This window comes from Amblyomma mixtum, chromosome 6 (assembly GCF_055824585.1).
Source record: "Amblyomma mixtum isolate Tamu chromosome 6, ASM5582458v1, whole genome shotgun sequence".
Lineage (NCBI taxonomy): Eukaryota > Metazoa > Arthropoda > Arachnida > Ixodida > Ixodidae > Amblyomma > Amblyomma mixtum.
Window position 1 is genome coordinate 109,078,038 of NC_143017.1, and position 18,840 is coordinate 109,096,877.

Consider the following 18,840-nt stretch of genomic DNA (forward strand, 5'->3'; position numbering starts at 1 on the left):
TCTTATCGCTCCGGTAAAAGCACGTCGAAAAGAAGTTCGAAAAACCGAGCGCGTAGCCACCATGTTGTTCGTATTAAAGTGCATTGCGATTGTACGTAGTTCTTCATGCCACTGCGTTTCATGCAGATTACCTATTTCACGCGCATGAAAATCCACTAAAAGCAAAAGGACAAAGAGAACATGGAAAATAACTATATCTTGGAGTGCACACTGTTATTTTCAGACAGTCAGGCGTTGAAAGCCAAGCCCAAACAGAGCTAAAGTTGCACGACGTTTACTCCACGCACAGCCTCTGTGTTTTCGCATCCACGGCCATTTTTCTGAGGTCCTTCTTGAGAACTTTTCCTAAGTCGTTTTTCGGGAGACTTTGGACGAATACGACTCCACCGTAGAGATGCATGTGCTTGGGAGAACGTTCTGCAGTGAAAGCAAAAAGCAACAAACATTTGTGACAGGTATTCGCATTCATCAACACCAATAAGCAGAACGTAGCCTTTGGAGCTGTTAGGTCCCATCAAGCTTTAATAATGCTGCTCGCATACACGCTCACACACAGGCACACAAAACTCTTTAATGCCCGAACAACGACTCAAGTCTTAAACGAGGTACTGCGCTATAGACAGTCGGCTTTGCCTGACAGAGTTACGCACTTCTTTGAGCCAGCATACGACGAAGCACTACGGTACTCTCTAGGACATGTGCTGCTGCGGGCTATTGAAATGCTTTTACATCTTTAGGCCGGGTGGAAAGGAACCGCGCTTTTGCTGTAATTTACTCCTTCTGTTACCAGTGGATCTCGGGTGCTGCTTGTGCGTGTGAACAGATCACATTTAATGACATTCTTGAAAACGCCATTGTGCTACTCCTTCTACTTGATAAAAATAAGTTCTAACGAATGTTTCGGCATGCTATCGTCAAGTTCGGAACATTGCTCACATGAGGTTAAATTAAACGTAATTACTGGAATCTCTAACTGGAACTCAGGAAAAGCTCTAACTTGCACATTTCAGCTGTTTGTCATAATATACAATCTTCTCCCTTTCGAGCATACCGCGTTGCGAGAGCCAAAGAGCACAAGATCCAGGAGCATTTCCGGAGTGGAGATCCGTTTATGAATACCCCGCGTACGAGCGATAGCCAGTCTTTCCTGTTCTGTTGGTCTGAAGTTTGGAAATAACGGGGCAAACAAATAAGACTTTTAGCATAACAAGAAAACTAGTTTGGTATTGGCCGCCTTGGAAAGGTTCGTTTGTCATAGCCGGCAAGACAGAGTCGCCGCTCATCGCAAGTCGACTCAAGTATACGAAACGACTTGGAACCTAAGAGCAGCTTCTTCTAAAGTAATAGAACTTTAGGCTCTTGGGCAACCTAACGCGCGAAAAACGGAGACTTAAGGAGGAAACTACTTGCCTATATCGACCATGCCGAAACTACGACTAGTAGGCGATGACTTCAAAGAGTGCCGTCCTTATCAGGAGATCACACGTGTGGGGAAGCCGTCGTCTCGAGCTCGCAACTTGCACTTCAATGCAAGAGTTTCTGAGTTTCTGGGTGGGGTGTAAGTATTTATTTTTATCACTGTGTAAATGTGTTGTCAGTGTGCCAACTACAGCGCAATAGCCTTTGGGGTTAACATCAAGTCTAAATCTTGGCAAGCAGCATCACCATTTGTCTTGTCATTCTTCTTTCTAATCTGCGGGAAACTGAGCCACAAGGGCCACTCACCAGCCACGTGCTTCTTGATCCTCTGCGCGATGGGCTGGCCCGCAGTCACGCCCTCCTTGAGCACGACGAACGCGACCGGAGAGTCCTGGTACGCGGTGTTCTGTATCCCCACCACAGCCGCCTCGCGCACTTCAGGCATGGTTACGATGAGGTCCTCAAGCTCCGCCGTGGGCACGTGGTAGCCGATGCACTTCACCGTGTCGACAAGCCGGTCGATGTAGAAGATACGACCCTCTGCGTCGTAGTACCCGCAGTCTCCTGCCGGGAGCAGAAAATTAGCTAACAGTTCGGTTGGTAACTATATACACAAGTTGCAAACAAAGAACAAAACGCAGGCACTCAGTTGACAAATTCCTAATGTCCGGAATCGCTGCCCTGACCTACCTGGTGTTATCGAAAATTGTTTCCCATTGCACGCCTTTCGCCAGCAAGCGGATACGTACTTTCACACAGTATGCGACTTGAGTGACATCTATAATCATTATATCATTTGTATAAGTATTGCTATTGTTTGAAAGGTCCGCTTGGCACTAATCTTTTTCCGTTGCCAAATTAAAACGTTTTCGCTCCCGTTTTTTGTACTTTTTTGTATTCTAGGAAGCTATCATTCGGATTGACAGGCATGTGCAAGTCAAATGGGCTTTCCATGTCACTACGGGCGCCATTTTTACATGAGCATCCATGACGTTTTAAGATATGGCTTGGTATGCTTATTATTCCAAGAAGTTAAATTCTGCATTGTGCGTGTCCAACCAGCGCCTCCTCTATACTCTAAAGGAGGCGCTGGTCCAACCTGCTGTGTTATTGGTGCGCAGAGCCCGGTCAGACTGCATCCTGTGTTCGCCCTCTCCCGCGCGACAACTGTCAATGTCTGAATTTGAAATAAATAAGAGATAAATGAAGATAAGTACTGGCACCAAGAAGTGACATGCCATAAGCAGCATATATGCTCACGGTGTTTCATGATATATCAGCTCCTTGCGACATGCAAAAACGTTTCTGAACTGCGGTGCTTGAATTTGTAGCTTTAGTTTTCCACCCTTTAGTCGAAACCCTCGCCGGGCGAAATCCAAAAAATAAAGCCGGAACTTCGTCCTTTTTCTGCAGAGAGCAGAAATAGTCACCGAGCTTCACATAAAATCAGAGCTCGTCAACACTTCACATCAACGAACACAGCACTTAGCACTGTGTTTACAAATTTCTAAGGTATAGAAACAACGCATTTAGGCCTAACTACTAGGAATATTACTTTTGATATTTTATCGTAATAGTCAAGGATGGAATTCTAGAATCTTGTCAAATGCCATTTTTCATATCATAATTTGATTAATAGAAAAGCTTATACATCAGTAAAAAATGGATTAACACCTGTCAGTAGCTGCTAGTGAAAGGGTAGACATATTACATGGTATAAGACCAGTTGATTACGACGTTGCCAACCCTCAAGTGCGAATGTGGTCTTGAGATCGCAAAAAAAAAAAAAAATTGCGGAAGAGTCGATTTTTAGAAAAACAGTCTTTCGTACAAAATTTACTTGCAAATTTATCTGCGCAGAATATCCACGGTCAAAATGATGTTTAATTTTTAAAAAAAATGAACATTGAGAGAGTCGCGCGGATGAAAAACGAAGCACGGGCTTCAAAATGACGTTCCACTTCACGCGACCGCCATTTCGAAACTGCTCTTCCATCGCCGCCCCATGTGCTACCATTCGAAAGCTCGTTTTCCGCCCTTTCCTTTAACAGCTCTCAAGATGACATGCATTATTACAGCCAAAGCTACCGACGTTTTTCCGCGACTCGATTTCCTGAGACTCAATAAGCGGCCACCGACTTCAAGCCTCTTTACATCCGTTCGTGAGTTTGCAAATACAGTTTCTCCCTTGCCGGCTTTTTCTCTGGGTTAACTTAGGTGATTGAAATGAGCTTAAAAGAGAATCTCATTGAAATGAGATTGAAAGTAGAGGTGTCTAGGGCGATATTTGTCTGGCAAAGTAGAGGTGTCTAGTGGTGATATTTGGCTGGCTTTTACATTCTCCAATAAATTTAATTAGTCTGTACCTTAAATTACCAGCCAGCCCGTTTTCTAAGTTCTATTCACAGCACTTTTACCAATGTTTTTTTTTTTATTGTGGCTAGTATAAAAACAGCATGACCGCACAAAGTGCATCTTGAGTGATTCAGTTATGTAAACATTTCGAAACGTTTATTAACATTTTTTGGCAAGCGGTCTGGAATGAGTCTCCCAATTAAATTACCAAAACTGCTTAAAACTCACAAATCTAATTGCGCTATTCGAACTGTGATTGCATAATAGAACTCAGCATAAAAAAAGCTTACAGAGTGATTTTAATAAGACTCACATCATAAATAAAATAAATGGTTTGTGATCCGTATTCCCCCTTAAGCCTTAAGCGACTAAGCGCCAAGATAATGGCAGACATGATGCGCAATGAATACGTAGTCATGCATATGTGCTCACCCGACGAAAGCCATCCCTCGGAGTCAAGGACCTTCCGGGTCTGTTCTGGCTTGTTCAAGTAGCCCATCATCATGCTCGGAATCTTGCAGCAGATTTCGCCACCTTTGCCTTCTGGAAGTGGAGCTCGGGTCTCAGTGTCTACCACCTGCGCAGTAAGGGTGTGAAAAAAGAAAACGGAGGGACTGGGGCAATATTTACAGGGTCTCTTCGTACGGAAATCTGCCTCATAGCTTAACGTTTATAACATGCCCAGACGACATCTTAAAGACCAACTGATCACTAGTGCATTGAACGCACAGAGGATTTCGTTCATTTGGAGCCATAATCAGCAAGTTGTTTTTATGCCTTCGTACATGTCTTGACTTCGTATAGGTCGTAAAGAAGAAGACAATGTCAAATGCGCCTGGTGGCATCGAATCATTCTCGCGTTACCTGCCCAGACGTTTCTGCCAAAGTTGGGAACATATCCCCCCCCCCCTCCTCCTCTCTCTTAATTGCGAACTAAAAGTACTCCACTTGTTTCTCGAACGCCTTGTCACATCACCAGGTGTGAATGTGGCCGGGCATGTTTCTGGTACTGGTAATGTGGTTCACCCAGAAAAATGAAAGCAAGAGGAAGCGAAGAGCGCTCTTAATTTCGACTAAAGCGGAAAGGGTGTCCGTGCTCATAAGGATTGACTATAGCAGCTTCACCAAAAAAAAAAAAAGAATGTTATTGGGCGGCGAGCAAGTCACTTAGCAGATTTTCGCCATTCTTAGACTGTCAAGCCGCTACCTTAAGCAGAAGACACGCTCATTTCTACACTCGTTTCGCTCATATATCCTCGCCAGAACCCGTGTTCGTTATCTTTATAATACACATTTCACTTATACTGAACTAAACAAAAAAAACTCGCGACTTTTGTAGACTAAGCGCATTTGCAAGTCAGAAAGTAGCCAGCGCCAATCATACCCCCCCCCCCCCTTCCCCCCCCCCCCCCTCCCTTTGCTGGAAGAATTGACTCAGTGCTTAGTTCATGCGTAAATCTGAGAAGAAAAAAACAGGCATTTGCCGCGCTCAATATTTTGAAGTTCGTCTCGTTTCGTTTTACAGGATGTCCGATGAGATATTCCAGAGCAGGGGACCGTCTTGTACGGCTATAGTGTCCAGACTCCATAGCCGTCCGGACGGCGGCCGATGGGGGATGCGCGCAATGTGGTATGTTCTTCCGGCCGCAATATTGCCTGAGTAGTTTCTGCGGCCTTGCCCGCCGAGTACGAAAATGGCAGTTGTTGCCTTTTGTTAAAAGCTTCTGACCACCACCAGCTATCAAATTGGAGAACCAGGTCTATCACACTATGCCGGAGTTTTAAAAAGAAATCCTGTCGTGCTAGCTCTGCCGCTCGTTAATTGCAGTACAAGCTGCTGTCAGTATTGAGCATGCAGCCCAGACGCAGTGTTTTAATGGATCGTCAGCACGAATCGCTAGGGTCCGCCCTGCGGCGCCAGTCCCGTTTCGGTGCAAGCAAAATGCAAAGCAACCATGTATATATGCCAGAGAGATACGGAGCTCTCGACTACAGAAAGTCTAACTGCCCCATACTTGTGTGTCTATTAACGGTAGATGGCAGAAAGTGTGGAATTTCGGACAGCGTAATCTGAACATGCGGCACAAGGAAAGCCCCCAGAAAACAGACTTATGCTACGACAAGAAGGTTTGTGTTCGCACAGACCAAGACAACTCCTTGCGTCGAGATATCTTCGTCATCATCGTCATCATCATCATCATCATCACCAGCCTGACTACACCCACAGCAGTGCAAAGGCCTCTCCCATGTATCTCCAATTAACCCTGTCCTACGCCAGTTGTGGCCACTGCATCCCCGCAAACTTCTTAATCTCATCTGCCCACCTAACTTTCTGCCGCCCTTTGCAGCGCTTGCCTTCTCTTGGAATCCACTCCGTTACCCTTAAGTACCAGCGGTTATCTTACCTTCTTATCACATGCCATGCCCGAGCCCATTTCTTCCTCTTGATTTCGACAAGGATGTCATTAACCCGTGTTTGTTCCCTCACCCACGCCGCCCGCTTCCGATCTCTCAACATTGCACCTATTATTTTTCTATCCATAGCTCTCTGCGTTATCCTTAACTTCAAGATATAGCTAGCACGTAAAGAAGCCCTCCTTTCTACAGCGGAGCTGTAGGCCAGGCTTGTTCTTGAAAAAATGGGGTTTGCATCTCCGTCATCACAAACAACACTGCACTACTCATCCGGGGCAAGTAGACGATGGCCTGAGCGGACGTGCGAGTGGGTGCTCGCCATTGTATGTGGGTGCGCAGTGTCATTTCTTCGTGCCAGCGAAGAAGAAAGAGTGATTTTTTGAGCTTGGAGCGCTTTTGTCCTACAGTAGGCACAGGCTTGCTGTGGATTTGTCACTTTCAAAGAAAAGCCCTTAATGTCTTGCCTTGATGAGAACGTTCGGGCAAGCGAAGCCGAGGAAAGGTACGGCCAGGGCGTCGATTGGTGGCACCAAAACGCTGCCTGCCGCCTCGGTGAGCCCGTAGACGTGCGCAAGCGACACCAGCTGGTAGACGTCGCGCATCTTCTCCACCGTAGACGGCAGCAGCGAACCGCCGATGCTGCAGGTCCGCCGAACACTGGGCAGCTTCTCTCCCTGGCTGTGTGCGTCGTTGGCAAGGTTCGTCATCGGCGACGCCGAGGCACAAATGATCGACACCTGCGGACAGGGGCCCCGTGGCAGCGGCAGAATTGCTCCGGCAATAGCAGGTGCACAAACCTCGTTTATTTGCATCTGCACTACTGCAGCTATGACATTCTACCCTCGGAAGGGGGCGGTAAGCCTGAGGGCTTATTTTAAACTTCTAGCTCATCTATCATAGGAAAAGAGAGCAAACCCCCAGTGCTGAATGTGTAGAAGCTACAAAACGTGATTATACGCATGTTGAAGGAAGGGAAGCGCGACTTTAGACAGGACGTGAGGAAAGATGCAGACAGGACGAGCGCTCAGCAGTGCGGCTTCTGCGCTAGCTTCATCGTCTCACCTTTTGTTCCGGGCTGTGTAAAGTCGCGCTTCCCTTCCTTAAACATATCTGGCCAGCTGGCCAAAAGTTCCACCCCTCTGAGGTTATACACAAGGGTCAGTAAAACGGGACACATTTAAGCATGTGATTCATTGTAGATTCAAAGAGGTATAAAAATTCACACCACTTAAGAAAATCAAAGGTGCCAGTCCAATCAGTCCATAAATCACTAATGATAATGGAGACCGTACACGTCCTGATAATGATGATGATAGTGCAATGTGCGGGACCTGCACCCGCCGGTCCCCTGTGGTTGGCTTCTCAGCCATGCACCCTCCCTAGCATAGCTACCTTAACTAACAAGGGAGGGCACTGTCGCAGCGACACGAACGCCATGGATAGCGTGATTGCTTCGCGCGAGGGAGGGGGGGGGGGGTAGGGGGGGGGTAGGGGGGGGTAGGGGGGGGGGGATACGGCCCTCTTCGGCTCGGAAACCTGGACTTGTTCTAACGTTCGGCGCGAGGCTCCGCTCTTCGCCGGCGGGGCGAAGCCTAGTGGAGAGGAACGCCCTTCCGCATCCCGTTCCGTCCGGTAGCGGAGTATACCTTGCCCTAAAGTTGGCGAACATTCGCTCATAACCGTGCTGGTAAGTCGGACGACCTCTAGTAAAACCCCCACAAATGGTAGCTTTGGCCAAAGAGCTCCATGGCACAAGGTATTTCAGTCTATGCAAAGTGGAATAAAAGACCAATTTACCAGGCATTTCAACCCGGATAAACCCAGCACCACGCCAGATGAAAGCTTGGAAGTGTGCTATCATCGGTGGGTACCCGTCAGCACCGGGTATCAAACCCCGAACCTCCCGTATTCGAGGCGAACGCTCAAACCACTGCTGTCTTCCATTATCGTCCTTAGTACTTCTTTCATTGTGAACGTTGCACCACAATATATACAAATTTCCTGACATAGTTGGGTTTCTCAGTTGGAGTAACTGTGGTTACGGAAGTTAAGGGTTCAAAGCTGCACCTTTCACGGATGTCCAGAGCGAATGTAGCGATAAGCAAGATCAGACGTCAATCTCCCCCTCCCGCCTCGCTTTACCCTCCCAAAAAGCAAAAAGAGCGTGCATCGCATTTCCTTCAGCGAGGATTCATATTGTTAAAGACGCGACGGAAGATTTGCAAACAGGGCAATGTGGGGCCTAATTTAGATAGTGTAAGAATAACTAACGTATGAAAGCAACTACACTGAATGGATATTTATATCTGTATATGTTTAAAGCGTAAGAAAATAAAAATCTATTTAGCCCAGCTGATATTTTACAAAACGCCCTTTAACAAGAAAGCAAAAGGATAAAGAAATTCAATCAGACGTTCGGTAAATATTTTTACCAAGCTTGTTAGTATGATCTGTTTTCTTTAATGGGCCACATTTCTTGGGTCTCCCATAAGTAATGGTAGCGTAATGAGGGCTTTTCGGGGTATTCTCAGATGTCCTTTAACGTCCTTACTCTTAGAATCGACCATGACAGAAACTGGATTGCTGATTAGCCTCATTTAAAAAACTTCTAATTGGAAAAAATTATTTGTTCTCGCTTTTCGTGACATGTCAGAATATTGAAAATGACTGGTTTATCCCCGCCGACTTGTGTCATTCATCAGAAAAATCCCGGCCTTTTTATGTATCAGTTTTTGAGAAAGAACCAGACTCAACGCTATAGATAAAAAAGCTTCAGTGTTGCATTAATTTCAACCTTCTTTAGACCATGAGTATAAGATGGCCAAATGTGGATGTGCACGCTGATTATCTTCGGCTGCTTCCACGAGCACAAGAGATATCAGTAGCTGTTTAATTAAAAAAGATTTGTACTAAAAGTAGTTAATTTGGACAAATGCACTATTTATCGACAAAAAGTAAGTCAAGGACTTACGATACCGCTCTAACGAGTTATGCAGGCTAATGTGGCAGTTGAGTGCGACTGAAATGCCACATCACGAAGTCACAAAAAAAAAACGAGCTTTTGCCTTTTTTTAACGCAAATTGCCAAGAGCATTAATTACTATTATGATTATCTGACGTTGTATTTTGCGCTTCTGCGCGCGAAAGAAGCAAGCATAGAGTCTCACGTTGTGTCTCCTGATTTCTTCCATGAGCTTCTTACTTCCGCTTTTTGGCTTGACGACCACAGTGGTGCAGCCGAGCACCATTAAGTTCAAGAAGAGCCGGATTGAGCTGATCGAGATGAGAACCCACAGGACTATAGCCACGTCGCTTTTCTCCACACATTTGATGCCACTGAAATAAAAAAAAATCATTTCAACTTGCACTGCGCACAGTTCACCGACAGCATCTCGGAGCATAAGCAGAGCTGAAAACATTTCTTTCTATCAACCACCAAAGCTGTTACCGGATGAGGGCGAATTTCCTTTATTCCGCAATAAAGGCGTCGCAATAAATATTTTTGCTTCCATTGGTCGCCAGAACTACTAACGGAATAGATTTGCTCTCTGCCATAGAAGCACTGTAGTAAATGTTTGATCTCTATCTAGAGGTCCACAGTACTGCTGCCATATTTATTATAGCCTAGATTATGTTGAACAGACATATATATTTTCTCTTTTTCCTTTGCTCTCTCTCCCTCTCTATACCCCTGCGTTAAAGGTAATGCAATGCCTCCATTACCTGCTTCGAACAACCATTATAATTTCAAAGGCATGCCATTATTGTCAGGATAGAGAGCATAATGAATAAATTTAATTGCGTGGCAAAGAAGTCACAAATTCGGTTCGCTTATAGAAATCATAGATGCATGCAAGTGACTGTATGTGATGTTGCAAGACCTGGAAAAAGAGTGAAGTTGGTTTGAGCATAAGCCAGAACTGCCGTTCCCCGGATCCAATATCTTCTTTTTTTTTATGACAGCAAACTGCGTCTAGGCTTCACAAAGTAAGTTTTGCAGCAAAGAGCATTACAGAAACTAGGCTCATAAAACGGGGCATATAATTTGCATACGAAATAAATAAATCGAACGCTGTTCTTATAGGTAACACGAGAATAAGATGGATAGCCTCTAAACGTATGGAGATTGCCATTTTCGGAAGGGAGAAAAGAGCATAAGCTCCTTAACGGGGCAGAGTGTCTTACAGAAAAAAAAAATTTTAATGAAGCCACAATTATAAAACCTTCAAGGAACATGTATTTATGCGTGCTGATTCGAAATATGCAATTTCATTCTATATGAGACAAGTCCTTGCGCACTTATGTAACATGTTAGGTAACTTTATGCCGACAACTTGAAAGAAATTTTCCTCCGGAGACCTTGCTAAAATGCATGCTATTGGTTGCTACTGACACCAAGGAATTTCGTAAGGGTAAAATTTCATCTTACCTATTATAGAAGCTCAATTATAGCGTTTCGAAGTTGCAACTTCAAAAATGGAAAGAAAAATTAGTATTCCTGTTTCTGTAGCGACAACTTCAAAACCCAATAAGTGAACTGCTATGATTGGCAGGACAATAATTTTACACTTATTGCATTCCTCACTCCTTGAGGTGAAGAGAAAGCAATGGCACGCATTTAGCAAGTTCTCTGCAGCAAAATTTCTTGAAAGCTCTCGGCAAGTTGCCGAACATATTACTTCAGTGCACAAGGACGTGTTTTACATAAAATTAAATTAGATATTTGGAATCAATGCGCATAATACATGTTCCCAGAAGATTTCATAACAGTGGCTTCATTAATAATTTTTTTTTATCTCTAAGACGCTCGGCCCCCCTTAAGGAGCTTATGCTCTTTTGTGTCCGTCCGTCCGTCCGTCAGTCTGTGTCCGCAGAGTTAGGGCCGTTTCACATGCTGCGACTAGAACGAAAATAGTCGATCTAGTCGGTGACGCCGCAGTGCGATTTTCGCACAGTGCTTTCACATGGAACGCGCGCCCAGCGAATTCGGTCGGAGGGACACGCAAGGTTGCTCGATGTTCGCATAGGCAACCCGTGATTAAACGCTACAGAAACGCTGCACGGAATGTGTTGATGATGTTATGACCAGCGTGTTTTTAGATGCAACGCAATATTTCGTATGTTGTGATTAGAATAAACAGTTTTGCTTACGTCGCGGGAACAGCTCCCACGTGACCCTACGCAGAGACGGCGCGGGACGTGACGTCTCGGCGCTGCCCATTGGTCAGTCGCAGAGCGAACACACCGACGCTGCGACTGCATTCCAACCGGACGGAACTTGGTCGCAGGCCGTCTGCGGCTAGACCGACGGCCCTCCCCAGTCGCAGACCGACAGAATTCGCAGCGTCGCAGGCGAGAATCGCATGCATGTGAAACGGCCCTTAGGCTGAGCAAGTTATGTGCGCAGCGACGACAGCTCACAGCGAGTTCTGGATGCACGCCACGAAACTGTACTGCGAGATCATGACTCCTTTCGGCTCGCCAGTTGTCCCAGACGTGTAAGCGATGGCGCAGAGGGCTTTCTTTGTGTCGCTTTCCTGCAGTGTCTCCAACGCCATCTCTGGGAGCTGCTTGAATGAGCTGACGGAGGTGTAGCCGGGCACATCCACGCTGACAAATATTTTCTGCAAAAGAGATACAAGTGAGCGGAGAATGGGCAACGACCCTGAAATTGGTTAAACACGCGCGCGTGTGTTTGCCTGCGGCAAAGGGTTCGTGCATTCACTACAATCGCACTTCATTAAGTTATGCTGTGGGGCTGGTTGCGGCTGTATGCTTAGTTATAAAAAGACGCAGAACCGACGAGACGAAGAACGACACGGCAGACACAGGCGCCTGTGTCGATCGTCTCATTCTTTGTCTCATCTACAAAGTGCATATTGAATCGAAAAGTGCATTTTTGGGTGCACACCTGAAAAGACAAGAGAGCGTAAAGACAATCATCTCCTTTAGATGAGCACAGAATAAGCAGCTCAGTGTGTTCACCATACCGTCACTCCTTGCATCATTCCTACAGAAGTGAAGTTTGCTCTGAACCAGGAGCTGGTTATCTGCGAGGCAGGCTGTCGTTACCTTGCTATACCATCTACGCAGCCAACAACGGATCAAGGCCTGAGTTCGCGTGCCACTTCTGTGGAAACTTTTGGTGCGTTGGCCGGCGGGCTCCCTGACGCCTTGAATGCTGCGCTTTCATGTAAAATGAGATAGAAACGCCCAGAGATGCAATCGCCATGAAGTGCGTCCTGAATTAAATGTATCGAATTTCAGTACTAAACCGATGCTCAGAGACCAGCCAGCACTTTACATTCTAGCAGACGTTGCGAACACAGCAGCAGTGGACCCCTAGCGAAGCCGCATAAATTTTTGTGCATTTTAGCTCCACATTCTCACAACACATTACAGGCTTCTTCGTAGGTCTCATAAGACATTATACGAAAGGTTCGCATCTTCCTAATGTTCCACAGCTTTTCATAAGACTCCACAAGCAAACTTAAAACTGAACTTGATTTTGTGAGCAGCTTCAGAGTCCATCTACAAGTGTTGCAGGGTGCTTGCCTTTCGGAACCTCACATGAGTCTGCTGCATTTCAATAACTTGACTAAGATGGCGAGTTGTACGTGGGATGTGATATGTCTTGGCGCACAGAAAAAATTAAGCACTGTGAAGGATACAAGAGTGCCATATCTTGTAAAAGTAAGTAGCGGGAGTGGAAACCTGAGTCACACGGGCTGCGCCTGGCCTATGGAAAGCACCTAGAGGGGTATCTAAACCGTGAAACACTTAAAGAGTACGCAGCGCACCGCAGTAGCAGCGCCACCAGCGTCGGAGTCTGCGTTCGTATAACTGCTGCTCTGCAAACTGCCACTCGCTGTTTTGCATGTGTTGCATGGCGCCCGATGCCACAAAGCGTTGCTGATTTTCGAAACGTCAACATCACTAGATTTTTCGTCATTTCATGACAGAAAAAGAAGCAAAGTTATGGAGAAGTAAGCATGTTTTAGCCGCGTCAGAAGAAAGCGCAAGCTCGCACTGCAGAGTGCTACCGCAACAGTGCCTGCGGCAGATAATGTGAATGTGATTAAGTGCGCCCTCTTACACTTCAGGCTTGTGAACCTTTTTTTTGTATATAGAGTTCGATAAGTCACCGCGAATGCTAGCTCTCGACAAATTCGATTAGTGTTATCTTAGATTATTCACTTTGGCAGAGTGCAACGTGTGCAGATGCAAAAAAAAAAAAAAAAAGACGGCGTACTGCTGAAGTGAGGCTAGCGAAACGCTGCTGGAAAATCAAACGCCCCCATCTTGAGTGCGAATCCCAGAGGATCCGTACTGCCGTTCACTTCAAAACGGTGATAATGAGTCCGTTTTGGTGTATACGCAGAGTCTGAGCTTAGGAGCGCGAAGATTTTCGCGTGCAATTTTCTCAATTACAAATGCTTCTTTTTCAGCCATACAGACGTAAACATACCCAGAAAGAGCCACAGAATCAATTTTTCCTTAGAATAAAAATTAGGCGAGTTGTGCTCAGAGTTCATTTAACATGCTGCTATGTCGAGGCTATGTTGACGACTTATACCGGTTTCCATTGGACGAAAGGAGCACTTTTAATAGCGTTCAAAGTGCTCTCTCGCAAAGTGTTGTGTTCCAATGGGCGAAGAAGAGTAGGAGCACTGTGGTTTGGTTTGGTTTATGGGGTTTAACGTCCCAAAGCGACTGAGGCTATGAGAGACGCCGTAGTGGAGGGCTCCGGAAATTTCGACCACCTGGGGTTCTTTAGCGTGCACTGACATCGCACAGCACACGGGCCTAGAAGAATTCTGTGATCCAATGGCAGGACAGGAGCAGTTTGACGACACCGAGAACAGTCGAGAGCAGTTCGAGCTGCTCCCGCGCGAGAAGCGAAGTGGGGAGGAAATCACATGGCGCAAACGCGTAATACACTGCTGAAAAAAAAACTATTATGTAATAGCATCATACACACTTCGTCATAAAAATATCATACAATTTCTATGATATTGTATGAGATCTCTAGGACAAATGTATGATTTTGCAAAATGAACGACATTTGCATGACATTTTTCATGATGAACTGTCGATGTTATTGAATTATACAATTTTTTTTTAGTATTCTTTTACTTTGATTGTGTTTTATTCGTTTCGGCAGCAGTGGCGGTTGCGAAGCGTCGTCAGATTGCGATTCACTTGTTGAAATGGACGACGACAGCAGGGACAGTTGTGTTAGCTCGAGTTCGAGCAGCTCTAGCAGTGATGAAGACACTGAAGCGCACGCTCAAATGTTTGAAGAACTCTCCTCACCACCGCAGAAAAGACGCAATGTCGAGGCATGCGTCAAGAAAAGTATGTCTGCCTACTCGGATCAGGTGGTTGGTAGTTCATATTTCAAGACGGAAAGATCAAAATGATTTGTTAAAGCAAACAGCTTTATAAGCTTCTTATTACTGGCGGTTTCGTAGTCGGCGGTTCGACGACAAATATCACACTTTGCTTAAACTTGCATGTTAACAAATTTGGGCGGTTTCGGCCGGCTGTGGCAAGGATGCTGGGAAGGCACGCCAAGTGATACACCTTCGCCTTCGCACTGCTCTCGGAGTGCATGGGGCGTTCCAATGAGGGAGAAAGAAGTCACACTCTCGCTGCGCTAGTGCTCTGATCCTCACTGCTCTTGCCTTCGTTCCTGTGCTGCCAATAGAATTCACCAGTACTCAGAACCTCCCATATCACTTCGTGTTTACTCAAGGCCCAGTTTACCACGCCTAGCTGCACATAAAATCACTCACATGCTAAACATTCACGTAAAAGTCCGCTCATTCTTCATATATTTATATATACATCAGCATTCCCTTCCTTAAGAACTCCGAATTAGAGTCGCCTCATCGACGCCGCATGAGCACCCTCTCACTGCCACCAGGTAATGCTTGAACATCGCTCTACATCAAGCGCCGTGCGTATCACCCGCTGCACTAAGCCACTGCTGGTTTCATGGTCAGGTTTTCTTTCTCGTAGTTTGTAGCTGCTTATCTGCAGTTAGTTCAGTATCACATTGTTTGTACCCGTGCTGTCGATATTTCTAAAAAGCGAGCATGATTTTATGCATATCCTGGCAGCAAACTCGTATTTTATCTTTACAATAATCCGCCCCTCACGTAACACGTGCACGTCGACTGGGTGTGTTCAAGAAGTAAACTCTGGAGAGACATTCACAAACTGCTTCAACGTGGGGTGGCCATTCTAGACAGGCAACGTGTAAAGGCATGAACTGATTACGAATCCTGTACCTACAGAAAAAAATGTGCTGGGGTTTAGCTTTGGTTAAACCTGGTGGGTTGCGTAAGCATCCATAGCGTTCCATTCGGGATCATCACCGGTTGTAGACGATTCGGTTTCGATAGGGGCGCGATGCGCCCGTCTAGCAGCGTCTTGAGCGCGCCGCTTAGCAAGGCGCTGTTCGCGTTCTCCATTTGTCTCCGAAGCCCGTTGTTGCTTCCTGGCTTCGTCAAGCAGACGTAGTCGCCCTCTCTGTTTATCAGGCGGCATAGCGACGGAGCCGGCTGTTGTTGTTGTTGTGACTGAGAGAAGGATGCAAAGGAAATTGCACGGGCCTGCTACTGGCTCGAGCCAAGCCACCACCGCTGCCACGTGCAGATAGAGGAGAGTTAAAAGATCAGAAGAAGAGAGAGAGGAAAGAGAAGACGCGCGTCGCAGCAACAACTGCGTCCGCCGGAGCGGACGCTGCTCAAAAAACAGATAAGCGGCCGAAGCCGCGCTCGCCGAAGCGAGAACAGATACTCAGAACTCATACGGAGTTGTTGTTGTTGTTGTGACTGAGAGAAGGATGAAAAGGAAATTGCACGGGCCTGCTTACTGGCTCGAGCCGAGCCACCACCGCTGCCTCGTGCAGACAGAGGAGAGGTAAAAGATCAGAGGAAAGAGAGAAAAAGGAAAGAAAAACGCGCGTCGCAGCAACAACTGCGTCCGCCGGAGCGGACGCTGCTCAAAAAAACAGATAAGCGGCCGAAGCCGCGCTCGCCGAAGCGAGAACAGAAGTCATACGGAGCCGGCAAGCGAGCGAACGCATTTTATACCCCCCCCCCCCCCCCCCCCGTTCTCCAGCCTCCTCTCCACACTCCGCAGCTGGCGAGAGCGCGGCGAGGGCAGCGCCTCCACTTGGCAGCGGCGCGGCCACAGCTGTAGTGCGCCGCGCCTCGCGCCGCCCTTCAAGGTAACGTTCCTCGCGGCCGCCCCGACGCGAAGGCCTGAAACCTGTCGTAATATTGCTTACGCAATAAAAAAAAATTCGACTACAGCCCGCGCAGTCCATGCTTGTATGTTTCTGCATGAACGGCGCTGATAACAGCGTGATAATAAAGTGCACCTTACCTTAAAGCCGCACTGAGACTGCTGTTCAACGATGGATGCCAAACTCTCGTCGTCTGTTAGGCAAAACGTTGCTTTGGCGTCTTTGACATGGTACACCAGCTCCTCTGTGGACGGAGCAAAGGAGTATGTATGTATTTAGTTTCAATTATTTGTTTCCCCATAAATTTCATGGAAAAGGGCGTTCGACTGTGGCAGTATGAGCTGCTGCATGGCAACATGTTCAGTGCACAATTACCCCTTATCATGCACAGAACAAGTTCAGGGCGATTAAGTGAAAGAAAAGCAAAGAATACGGTCAGAAAATAAATAAAAGTTAACTGAGAGGAGTATAACACTGACGAATTCAAAAATAATATGCAGAAGGACTGGCTGTGCAGCACAAGGAGGAGATATTTACTTTTCAATCAATAAAGATGTGTCGACTACTACTTTTTTGTTTGTTAGCACCTCGAAGAGCTCATTAAAGGGATGTTACAAGGGGGGGGGGGGGGGGGGGGGTGTTCTCAGTACATGGTTTGTGCAATCGAGTTTTTGAAGGACGTAGAATTGGAGCGAAGCATGATGGCATCAGGCATGCTTGCACGCATTCCCATGCAGTACGAGAAAAAAATATAGATGCAGCAGTAATCCGTACGGGGGAGGGTAGACGGCCGTCTCATGGTTGGTACAGCTGGTGATGCGATAGGCAGAGCTGATAACAGTCTCATGAAGCGGATGATAATAGCTCTGATGAAAGAGACGCGTCTTAAATTTTAACGTAGTTTGCTATGCTTGTCAGGTGAACATTACGTTTTCCGCAGCATTTCAATGTACAGTCGTGAGCAAAAGTGGAGAGATCGGTGCTTCGGCGGCGGGAGCAGTTGCGGGGCCGCCCCACGGCGCTGCTATCTCGCCGCGCTCGCTCGCTGCGAGAGTGCCTCTAGTGACGACAAACTTCCCCCTCGCTCTCGCGCGGGTGTTTATCACGACTGATAAATTCCTAGTGCGGATTTCGGCTACTTTTCCTTCGGGAACTACACACTTTTCTTTTCACACTCCTCGTCGACGCGACCGTTCACCAGCAGAGTAGCCGAAATCCGCACTAGGAATTTATCAGTCATGATAAACACCCGCGCGAGAGCGAGGGGGAAGTTTGTCGTCACTCGAGGCACTCTCGCAGCGAGCGAGCGCGGCGAGATAGCAGCGCCGTGGGGCGGCCCCGCAACTGCTCCCGCCGCCGAAGCGCCGATCTCTCCACTTTTGCTCAGGACTGTACGTTGTGATGTTGAAATAAAATTGATTTGATTTGAAGTGATGTTTACATGACAGGAATAGAACATTTCCGCACGGTTTTGTACTGCTTCTGCAGTCTGATGCTAGTCAAGAACGCAGCGGCGAATGGCCCTCCAAGGAGGTCCTCCGCCCAATGGCACCGACCAGTCCCTATGACGTTTCGGTTAATCCTCTGGCGACAAATCGCAGGTGGTCGCCAGATGCCTTCGGGAAACTGCAACGTCATGGCAATCGGTTGATGCCATTGGCTGTAGGGTCTCCTTTGAAGAGTATTTGCCACTGCGTTCTTGATTTTATTTTGCTAGGTGTCCCAAACTGAGCATGCACATTTAAGCGTGAACTTAATAAATGTTAAATAGGCTTGTAATTTCACCAATAGAGATACTGACTCAGTGTTTGCCGAAAATAACTGAGAGCGCGATTAGCTTGTTGAATAACCTGCGTCATGTGAAATCGAATCTCAGGTTAAATGAATGCATAAGTATTTATGTCTTGTCGTAGCAGAGATTTTCGAAATGGAGACATTTGAAGGTGGTTGCAAGTGACGCGCATGGAAAGATTATTAAGATCATTTGTGGTCAGCCGCCGCGGTGGCTCAGCGGTTATGGTGCTCGGCTGCTGACCCGAAAGACGCGGGTTCGATCCCAGCCGCGGCGGCTGGAATTTCTTTGGAGGAGAAATTCTAGAGGCCCGTGTACTGTGCGATGTCAGTGCACGTTAAAGAACCCCAGGTGGTCGAAATTTCCGGAGCCCTTCACTACGGCGTCTCTCATAGCCTCAGTCGCTTTGGGACGTTAAACCCCATAAACCAAACCAAACCATTTGTGGTCATAGTTAGCGTTCTTCAGGTTTAAGCAGTTATAACAAATTACTGCACCAGGTTAATATGCGCTAAATGAAAGAATCAATGAGCTGATGGTCATTTCAGTCAGAATAAGGCTCTATGGCATCGCACGTTTCCTTAAACAGGGACCGTTACGA

The 18,840-nt window shown here is 46.7% G+C and overlaps 1 protein-coding gene across 3 annotated transcripts in view; it reads right to left on the minus strand.

The window, feature by feature from the left end:
• Positions 1-258: 258 nt before the first annotated feature.
• Positions 259-18,840, minus strand: part of LOC149339992 (uncharacterized) — a 29,090-nt gene continuing 10,508 nt past the window's right edge. For 2 of the 3 annotated variants that reach the window (XM_089548734.1, XM_089548733.1), the window contains exons 4-10: positions 16,588-16,691; positions 11,611-11,813; positions 9,357-9,525; positions 6,654-6,926; positions 4,207-4,351; positions 1,726-1,983; positions 259-417 (exon numbers count right to left, since the gene is read on the minus strand). In XM_089548734.1, the coding sequence (XP_089404860.1) occupies positions 275-417; positions 1,726-1,983; positions 4,207-4,351; positions 6,654-6,926; positions 9,357-9,525; positions 11,611-11,813; positions 16,588-16,691 (1,295 nt within the window). In that variant the 3' untranslated portion in view covers positions 259-274. The remainder of the gene's footprint in view (positions 418-1,725; positions 1,984-4,206; positions 4,352-6,653; positions 6,927-9,356; positions 9,526-11,610; positions 11,814-16,587; positions 16,692-18,840) is intronic. The other variant, XM_089548735.1, reaches the window with a different exon arrangement.